Genomic DNA, 11164 nt, shown 5'->3' on the forward strand with positions numbered 1-11164 from the left:
TAATTTCTTAATCAAACTAACTTGCATAGAAACTCAAAGGTAGGCCTCCTGTAGAACTATGGTTCACAATACTTTTAGATTAATGGTAGTTCCTCATTAACTTAGGTAGGTTGTTTCAGCTTCAAGAAAGCCGGTAAATTACAATTGGAGGTTGAACACGTTTTTAGTTGTGTTCGAAACCTGCGATTGGCAAACGCTCTATAGACGAGGTGATTAGGAAAGGCAACCAAGCAAAGCTTTTTTTCGGATAACGTCAACTCCGGTAAACCAATCGCAAACTTTACAAACGCAAGGCAGCGAAATCAAATTGAACACATAGTGGTTCCCAACCTTTTTGACCTTGAAGCACCCTATCAAAGAGATAAATAGTTTGCGGCACCCTGGTAAAACTGGATCAATTTTATGAGGTTTCTGTATTTCAAATAAATGTATGAAATAACACAGAATGAGTTGTAGCCTACGATGTACAGTATAGCGCGCATAAATAAATATATTTATTCAAAAGTCAGTGTGAAATTTGGGCTTGACTTCTTGCACAAAGTCCCTTAATATCTGGGGGCACATTGGATGAAGCCACCCGCATTTCTTCCTCGACTATAAGCAGTCGTTTTCGTTTTTTAGTCTTTATGTTCGTTTAATACTGAAAATCCACTTTCACATAGGTATGACGTGGAAAACTGCAGCAAAAGCACAATAGCTTTCTTTCCAACGCAATCCAGAACTCGTCGCGAGGCATTTGCTGTGCATAACCTTAAAATTTCCATTGTTACGAATGTCAATTAATTCTTCTTTAAGATTCAAAACAATATGAGAGTCCACTAAATATGGATTTCTCGATTTCTTCGAAAATAAAATCATGAAACCTGGCAATAATGATGCGTTTCAAACGTTTTTATGGAAAGAACAGCAACTAGTCAAAATCTCTTTCACGCTGTTGCTCCTGGGCGAAAAACAAAGGCTTACCTCCGATTATTATCAACTTACCGCCAGCGACTTCCCCACTAAGCGACTCTCCAGAAAGGAGCCGGGAATAACTGTGAGACGCGAAACTTAAGTTGTAGCAGGTTACTTTTAAAAGGTTGATGTATTTCTTGTTGATAAAATTTTTGTCCAAAATTGCTAAAGTTAAGGCAGTTACCACTGTCAAAGGCTTTTTTAAAGTCAAAGAAGTTAATATGAACGGGGTTGTTGAGTTCAATTTGACGTTTCAATAATTTGTCTAGAATTTGTTCCATCTGTAACTTGCTGTGCTTTAATCATGGGAATCATTGCATCTAAGTTGGAGTCCTTATTTAAAGGTTTTGAAGACCATCCTGTCCGTGTACTGATGCTTGGACTGGACTCGGCAGGTGAGAAGATGAATGCAGTTTAAAAAATATTAGAAAAGGTAGCCTAAATGGCAATCTGAAGATAAGCCTACTGCATGACTTGTCGTATTCTGCAGAGTTTTCCAGATTTTGCCAATTTGATAACTAGGCCTATCTGAATGATTTGTTTCTTAAATTATATTTTATCGTCTTGTTTACTGTTTTCCCCGGTAACAAAATGGGTTTTATTAGCATCATCAGGCGTTTAAAAACGAAGACAATTTGATTCACAAAATTTCAGTCAGACTGTTAGCCTAACCACTAGATAACGGTCTGATTGTTTAAAAGTTTTTTTCAACTTTTTTTAAAGCTTTTTCTATTGCTTCCGAAAGGCAACAAAAGCTTTTATATCATTACGAGTCAGCCAAACGTAAAAAAAATCTTAGAAAATTTCAGTCAGATAGTAGCAGTAGCGGTAATAAAAATCTGCAAAATGTGACAAATCAGGCCGCATCTCTATTTAGCCACGAAAAAGTAACGTAAAAATGTATTTTTAACTACGAAATTTAGCTTTCCACATTTCAGGGGTTCTCTCAACTGGGAATCCATTGACTCTGGGACTCCTAAGAGTCCAGAGAGTTCAAAAGACCGATAGATAAGTGATAGCCTACCTAAGCTTTATTTTGTTTGAAGAAGTGATGTATAAGTGTATAACTAAACTATAAACCGATAATACTTGATAATAGCCTATCAAATCTAATTTTGCATGTGTGATGTCATAAAGAATGATTTACTGCAGAGGAGTGAAAAGTCCAAGCCATAGAGATCGCCTTGCTATAGCACAGGGTTCACCAAACTTTTTTCTCTGAGGGCCGGATTGATGCAAGATTAACAGCTGCGGGCCGGATGCAAATTGCGAAAAGATATAGGCTACAACTATTTAAAATCTCCATTGACTTGAAATGAGCACAATAAATACCAAAGTCAGCGATGGAATAGCAAAGTTGTGATGAAAATCGAAAGGTTGTTGGAAAAGTCATCTCCGGCAGTGATACACTACAGGGGATCGTGCTCTTGAAAAAACATTGCATCTTTCCAAATTTGGCCTAGGCTGTCCCCATTTGTAGTGGCCTAATGATGAACAACAACGTCAGTCCATCTGCACCCCATAATGGGTGCAGGTGCTGACACTTTGCGCACTGCAACCCTGGCTTTGGTTCACTCCACTGCTGAATACTGCGCCCCTGTCTGGTGCCGTAGTGCCCACACCCGCCTCATCGACAGCCCAATCAACGACGCATTGCGAACTGTGACTGGATGCCTGCGCCCAACTCCAACAGAGTATTTACCAATCCTTGCAGGCATCCAACCTGCTGAGCTCCGCCGAAAAGGAGCCATCATACACCTGGCTCGCTGGGCAGGGGATCCTAACCACTTGCGTCATGCAAAACTCAACATCCCACCTCAGGAATCTCCCCGGCAGCTAAAGTCAAGACACCCCTTTGTGCCAGCTGCTGTTGAATTACTACATCCACTCAGCGATCATGCCATCAGCGCAGCACACTTCATGGAAGACACTTGGAATGCAGCGTAGTGCGCCACCGACACCAAACTACATGGTTTATACCCCACCCGGTGGCGCGCCCTCCTAGTATGGACCTGCCTCGGCCAACTTGGGTCAAGCTCAACAGAATCCGAACCGGAGTCGGTCGCTTCCATTCCAACATGCACAAGTGGGGTCTGGCTCCCTCATCGGCCTGCGAATGCGGCGCGGAGGAACAAACTGCTGACCATGTCGTTCTCGAATGTCCCATCTACAAGGCACCAAATGGAACGCATGGTATAGCAACGCTGGACGAAGCTACACTCACCTGTCTCTCCACCACCTGCCCTGAAATTTGATCTAGTCTCAAACGAAAGAAAAGAAGTCCTTTACAAAATGTTTGGTAACTTTTTTCCTTAACAGTTGTAGTACAGCTGTTATTTCCGCAGCAAGTGGCGGGCCGGATGAAATCCGTTCGCGGGCCGGTTCTGGCCGCGGGCCGTAGTTTGGTGACCCCTGCTATAGCACAAAGCAAATTATATATTTTGTCATTCCTGACTTTGACAGGCTTGTCCACTATGCATGTCATAGTCCAAAAGCACAAAATAGTAATATGGTGGCAGAGGAGAATTTAGTGCTAAAAGTGATGAGAAAGACCTCTTTTCCTTTTCCCGACTGTCAAAATTGAATGTTTTTCAAAAACTGAAATTTTGTCAGCGATGCCTCTTCACCATGTACCCCTGTTGAAACTGCGTGAAATTTGTTTAGACTAAAGCCTAGGTACGCTACTTTACAAAAACCACCCTTTTTTTACAAAAAAAATAAGTAAAGGTTTGAAGTGGCGGATACTTTATTGCGGCATATTCAAATTAACTTTTAGTTTTTACTTCACTCTAGGCTACCCACTAACCGTAAATGATAGCTCTTTCTCTGTCTCATGGATCTGTCAGCTGTGTCAATAAATGATTGTGTAATTTATTTTTGCTTTTTTAATTAGTTGTAAAACCCAGCGTTAACTCCAGAAATTGTGCAGCGTAGCTAAGTCTTCAACTCTCAGCATGTCCTTGGTCTTCACAGCAACTGCTGTCTAAAATTAAGCTTTACAAAAACATGTGAATCCGAGCACTGTTAGTATTTGAATATCCTGAGTTGAGAGTGAGACAAGTGAGCAAGGTAAATATAGTGTTACTTGGCAGCTGGGTTAAACTTCAAGATAAAAACTTATTCCGATGTTTCAAAAATATTTCGGATACATTTCCAGGTTTTCTTCAACATTTGGAAACTAGCCTATTTCATGATTTTTTGCTTTCAAGACCTTTAGATGAGTGTTGCTTGATTTGTCCACTCAAACTTATCATCTGCGAGCGCAGCATCCAAGTTACTGAAACTCACTGGATTTGCTTATTCAACTTTACTCTTCTAGAGGTAGAACTTGAATACCATACTTTCAATTAGCATGTTTCTTTGAACAACCATCAAACATTTTTGTGGAAAAGCCAGGCCTTTGCATGCTCTTACTCAGACGGTTGAAAAGAAAGAAGCTTGTTTTATAAACTCCTAAATTTGTTAATGTTGAAAACTTTGATAACAGCAGTAAGTTCAGGACACACTTTGTTGGTTTATTGGAAGCAAAGTTTTGGACGCTAAGGTTTCGCAAAAAATAATACATGAAACCTAGCACTAAACGGATTTTATTCTTTTTCACATAAAACGAAGTCATACTACAAAGGAAGCGCAACAAAAGATCTGTCTGTAGCCTATACAGTATAACCTTATACCAGTGATCCCCAGTTTCAAAAAAATGTAAACTGCAAAAAATAGCAGGCTACAGGGCATTGAGACCACTGCAAAAGAACTAAATATTGTTGTAGAGCTCGCGCACCCTATGAGAAGTGGTTGATTCCCTCCTCTATGGGGGCGTGCCCCCCCCTCTGCTTAAGAATCACTGGCCTATAGGCTACTAAACTCTTGCATTCTTGGGAAATTTCTTACAACAGTGGATAGAATAAGGTAAATCTTCTGCAACTTTAAAAACTCTTAAAATAAGGAAGATGTTAGGTAGGTTCCAGGGTAGGTTATCGGCAGTGAAGTTGACAGAGGTGGCAATAAGTGATTGTGTCAACTCAGACACTTATTTTAAAATTAATAGTGAATGAAACTGTTGTATAATTCTTACGCAATGACAATATTCGGGTATTTTAGGCAAAACAACGATTCTTTACAAACTGAAACTTGACAAGGTGGTGAAAACAATCCCAACAATTGGCTTTAACGTTGAAACGATTAATCCGTGTCAGGGAATCACGTTTACTGTGTGGGACGTCGGAGGCCAAACTAAACTAAGAAGATTATGGAAGCATTATTACCAAGATGCTAGAGGTGATATATGATGATTGCAAGCAATTGGGTTATTATATCACTTGAATAGCCTACGTTGAGTAACTTTAGGCTATATCTGCTATTATTTTATATCGACTAACTAACAATCAATAAAAGTAATTGAAAAATATTGTGCTGGTTTGGCTGAGACACTCTTCGCTTTTGTGCTTCTGGTTTCTTCGCTTTACACTGCAAGATTAAACACTGCAATAAATATAGCAAGAGCAGGTAGCGTTAATAATGCAAGAGCTTATAGCTATGTCCCTGGCAATGTATAGCCTACAGTTAATATATTGCTAATTTCGCTCTTAAAAACAGAAAATAGGCCTACGCCCTACAATGCCTACATAGTGGCTTGTAATTATACATCTAAAATTTCTACTCAAAGGTAGCCTACTGTTTTTACAGGTTTGATTTTTGTTCTGGATAGCGCTGATCCTTCAAGATTTAGCGAAGCTAGAGAAGAGTTATATGGGATAATTGCAAATGAAGAGATGGCAAATGTCCCCATTTTGATCTTTGCCAATAAGCAAGATATGACTGGCGCTGAATCAATTAACAACATCATTGACGGACTTGATCTTGTCAATATCCCTCAACAACAAAGATGGAATGTCCAACCCTGCTCAGCTCTAAAGGGAGAGGGCATAATTGAAGGATTGCAGCCGTTTTCAAGAATGGTAAAAGAATATGTCAAAGAAATGAATTGACAAAAAATAGTAGACTTTTTTTTTATGCAAACTTTTATTGTATTGATTCTACTAAAGGCCAGTAGCGTAGCGTCTAAGGGGCGCGGGAAGTACGTGCCTCCCAATCATTTTGACGTTACAGTAAAATCTTTTCGTAATTTTTTGAAGAAAAAATTGTAAGGTTGGTTTAAAATTTTTCTGATTATGAAGTGTCAAGAGTATGGGGGTATGGGGGCCACCAGTCACCTAAATTGCGCAATTTATGCAGTTGAAACTTTTCTGTTTTAAACTCGAATGCAAGCAAGAAATAGAAGGAACATTCCAACAATACATCATTGATGAAGTTGGTGTTTTTTAATACATTGTTAACAATGAAGTAATCACAAACGTTATCTTATCGTTTTTTGATCACATCACTGTTTTGATTGCATTTTCGTTGTCAGCTGAAGTCAGTATGCTTAAAATCGTCAGAGTAAAAGTTTGCTGTTTTGCTGCATGTAGGCTAAACTTTACTAATTGAACCATAGAGAAATAAAACATAGTAACTTTAGCGGGTTTAGCATACTTTATTTCACACAAAATATAACATAATTAAAATAAAATAAACTCAAACGTTTTCGACACGTACGTGTGTCCTCATCAGGAATTAAATCTGCAATACATAAAATGAAAAATCGTAAGATAAATTTGACTATGCACTGTAACTGTAACGACACTCTGGACTGAAAGCACAAACTGAACAAATGATACGAGAATGATTGCGAGTAAATTATGCGGTGGGAAACAGATCACATGAGGTGTAGACTACAGACATTGGACAAAACAATTAGAACATACACAAAATGTGTGTTCTATTTTTATTTCTGTTCAAATTAAGGAAGCGACCCTGAGAAAGCGACCAACAACGTAATCCAAAAACTGTCGACAGGAAGAACACAAATCTGCAGCCCGTTCCACCCTGAAGAGATCGGTTCCCTTCTCGAGATTATCCTTCAGAACAATGTCTTCAAATTCAAGGAGAAGTTCTATAGCCAAGTTGACGGTCTACCAATGGGAAACGCCATATCTGGAGTCCTCGCCATCCTCTTCATGGACACCCTTGAAAAACAGACATTGCGGAACCAGACAAACCTCACTCTCTGCAGACGATACGTTGACGACACATTCTTGCTGACAGTCAACAATAAGGAAGCCTTAGCCATCCAAAATGCTCTCAACCAAGCGCACCCAGCCATCAACTTTGAAATAGAATTACCAACAGCAGACAACACCATCTCACTACTGGACTTCACCATAAAAATCGACAAAGACGGCACAGTCCACCACGAGTTCTACCAGAAAAAAGCAAAGGCAAAACTACTCCCACACTTCGACTCGGCCCTACCCACAAGCAGTAAGAAGACCATACTCTTAAACGAAATACAGAGAAGAAGGGATAGATGTTCTTCACCCAATAAAGCAGCACCACACCTGACTGAATTCGAAAAGACAATCAGGGAAAACGGATACCCAAAGGACTTTCTTAAGCAACCACCCAGACGACGACGACACCGACAAAGCAGACAACCCCACCTCAGACACCATACAACTCAATACATTTCTAATTTCCTTATATGAGCGACGACGCGGATCGTAAAATACGTAAAGAAAGTCTTCAAAGACCTGGACTTGCCAGTCTGCCTCTTTCGACGCTCACAAACCCTCCGAAACGCACTTAAAAAACCACAAAAATCCGAACCTTGCCGGCTGCAAAACTGCCAACTACGGAACGACGACATGAGTACCACCAAGAACTGTGTCTACAAGATCACATGCAAAAAATGCAGGGAAAGCTATATAGGCAGCACGATCAGCCCACTCCACTCCCGCATCAAAGAACACCTTAGCTCAGATAAAAGTTCGGTCTTTGATCATCAACAACAGTGCCACGCCGACTTTGAATTGAAAATTATTGCCAGAGAAAACGACGCGGTACAATTACGTTTCAAAGAGGCCATATTCATCAGCAGGCAAAATCCAAAAATCAACAACCGTGCCGAAAGGGAAGAACTACGTCACCTAATCTACTTACAACTGATTCAACAAAATTTCACAGCAATAGCGCCTAACAGGTAACAGCGCAGAAACTCAATAGCCGGCAGCCTCAAGCTAAACCAAAGAGCGACATGAAAGAAGCACTCACTGAATTCAACACCATTTGTCATAGCACATGACTAGGGAACTGTGTTCCGAAAGCTCGTGTAATTCGATATTACCACAACTAATTCGCAGCATCAGGCAAACAGATCGTTAGAATCTACACTGTGAAGAAAGTATGCTAAACCCGCTAAAGTTACTATGTTTTATTTCTCTATGGTTCAACAAAGCAAACTCTCTACCAAAGCTTTAACTTTACTAATTGTAGGGAAAAAAGTACTCTTATGCGTTTTTGCATTTCTAAAATCTTTATCCTCGGTGGTAGTATACTACTGGGTTAACCGCATCCATTGAGGGAGATATCTAATCCTTTTTATCGATTATTTTATTGCCGTGAAGGCTTTCTCCTTTCTTAGATGAGGTAATCTATTTTTCTTTATCCCTTATCAGCGCAAATTAACCTAATTATTTTGTTTACATCGAGGTTAAGACGTCAATTTATGTTCTGATCACAGCAATTATAACGAAGAAATTTTCTGACGGAATTCAAGTAAAAATTGCTTACCTGATATCAAAATGTCTAAATTTTGTGCCTACTTCAAATTATAGAAATTATAGTATGCTTTTGTTGTTTACCAGCTTTAGTTATAAGAAGCAAGACTAGGGGATGTCATCAATCCGGGAAAAACGACTATTTGAATAATATGGTCAATTTTTTACTGGGTGCTTATCTAATTTTTTAGGATGGGAGCCTTGATTTCAGTCAATGGGGTTGCTCTAGGGACAGTGGACTCCTACCATCCCTAGGTTGCTTGTTTGGGAGAGCAGAGATCTTGTAGTGGAGAAGATGGTTTGATTGATTTTTTTTTTTTAACTGGAAAATCTTCTTGCAGGGCTTAATCCTGGCAATTTTGCAAATTTGTAGAAGCTTTGAATCACTGACGCAGGCCCGGTCACCGAGATTGACGGAGTAAAGTTTCCGATTGTTGAAGTCTTGCTAGGTTAGGCTCCAGTGCCCGTCGACCGAGGGACAGAGTGGCTTTTTCGCGACGAAGCTCAGCAGGTTGAATGCCAGCAAAGATGGGGAGATTGTCTAATGGTGTGGGACGCAGGCATCCGGTCACTGTGCGCAGGTTGCTGTTTATGGCAGTGTCGATGTTATGGCAGTGAGCACTGCGGCACCAGACAGGTGCATAGTAGCCTACTCTGCAGAAGAGTAGACAAGGGCAATTATGATTTTGTTAATCAAGAAAGAACAAGAAAGAAAGAAGTGCAAGTTCTGCACTTTCGAAAAAGTTCAAAACCGAACAAACAATAAATGTACGGAATGCAGCATTCATTTGTGTTTTGTCAACGGGAGAAATTGTTTTCAAATGTATCAGGTTGAACTGTAACTTGATAAAGATTTCCAAAACATTTGCTTTATTGCTTGCTACAATGCAGTGATGTGTTTATTGTTACTTTTGTTGTTGTGTATTTGTTTATCTGTTAGATTTCTGACATGTTTAGGGCAAGAGCTATTTTGTTTGTAGAGACATCAGAGTCTCTAAAACCATACCAGCAATCAGGGCCGGATTTAGCTGATGGGGGGCCCGGGGCACTTTTAGATCGGGGGGCTCCCGTGCAAAAAAATTTTTCGCGCCTACGGCGCGAAAATCCACCTCTACGTCTTCAGTAGCATCAGTCCAGCACTGCACAGCATTTTGCAGAAAGTTTAAAGGCCAAAAGGAAAAAATAACACAAAATCACATTTTTTTCCACATAGGGGGGGCCTTCAAAGGTCGGGGGGCCCGGGGCAACTGCCCTCTCTGCCCCCCCCCTAAATCCGGACCTGCCAGCAATGATACTAAAACATTACCCTTGAGGACCAATGGTAGGCTACACATATGTACCACAGCGTAACTTCTGTTTGAAACGTTTCTTTTTTTTTTAATTTTTTTTTCAAATACCTCTTTGTGATAAACTTATAAATTAAGAAAATCATCAAAATTTCAATAAAACATGTCTCAAAAGTTAATGGTCCTCGAAGGGATAAAGTGTAAATTGAGCGAGCTTGCATATACTGTAAAGTGCTTGGTCAAGATATATGAACTGAGCTACTCTATAGTTTTGCGTAGGAGTGTTTCAAACAAAATACGGTGCAGGCGTATTTCAAAATTTTGCTTTAACGACGGAAAAATTTCTTTGCATTGATTTTCTTTTCGAGTTAAACTTTCAAACGAAATAAAGTTCTTCGCTGGAATTGTAACTTATTTATGGCCTAACGTTTTCAGGTGATTATGTCAGATCAACGTCGGTGGCTCAAACGACGCGTGTTTGCTGAGAAAGCCAAAGAAATATTGACATCGAATATCGATCATACAGCCTGCACTAAAACTATAACGAGTTTGAGCACCACCAAACAACCATGAGTATTCAGCAAACCATGTTGACTCTCGATATTCATCCCCGAATCTGATTTCTAAATGCCAGAACATATTTTGCTAACGTATTATAAACACAAAATGAACTGTAGTTGGCAGCCTGAAGAAAACTGCTCACCACAAATTAAGCCTTCTCTGCAGTCAATGTATTCCATAGCAACGATTAAGAGGGTGGGAACATGGCAAATGAATACTAAGGAAATGGCTATTAATCAAGTTGTTCAACCTAATCGGTGAGCATTTGTTAGGCCTAAAACAGTTACTTGTCAGTCAAAGACCATTGGCCTAAAACAAAACTGAAAGAACAACTCGCCGGTGATCACATCATAGTAAGTGCAATAATCTAATGAAATCTAAGATCAAAAAGGATAGTCAGGACGAAGGAGAAGGAAACCATACAAGTCTGCTTGATGCTTTATTTGATTATTATAACATTAAAATAAGAACAAAATAACCGTGCATGTATAATGTTCCATCGCGGACAAGCAAGGTAAAGCATGGCTGTGACGTCAAATAGATTTTAGCGTTTTCATCAACTTTTTAGTTAAACTTTCTTCAAGCCAGGGGCGGATCTACAGGGTGGGCCTGATTGGTACAGGCCCACCCAGATTGACAGTGGGCCCACCCAAAATTAGATTCATGAAAAAAACATATTAATGTTTAACACTAGAACAACCAAGTGGCACT

The 11164-nt window shown here is 39.8% G+C and overlaps 1 protein-coding gene across 1 annotated transcript; it reads left to right on the forward strand.

Moving 5' to 3' along the window:
• Nucleotides 1-1258: 1258 nt before the first annotated feature.
• On the forward strand, nucleotides 1259-10465 carry LOC145773832 (uncharacterized). The gene is made up of 4 exons (XM_082584959.1): nucleotides 1259-1349; nucleotides 5053-5229; nucleotides 5638-5909; nucleotides 10328-10465. Exons 1-4 carry the CDS (start codon nucleotides 1259-1261, stop codon nucleotides 10463-10465), a joined length of 678 nt encoding a protein of 225 aa, XP_082441085.1.
• Nucleotides 10466-11164: the final 699 nt, after the last annotated feature.

Source organism: Aplidium turbinatum, chromosome 7, assembly GCF_918807975.1.
Source record: "Aplidium turbinatum chromosome 7, kaAplTurb1.1, whole genome shotgun sequence".
NCBI lineage: Eukaryota > Metazoa > Chordata > Ascidiacea > Aplousobranchia > Polyclinidae > Aplidium > Aplidium turbinatum.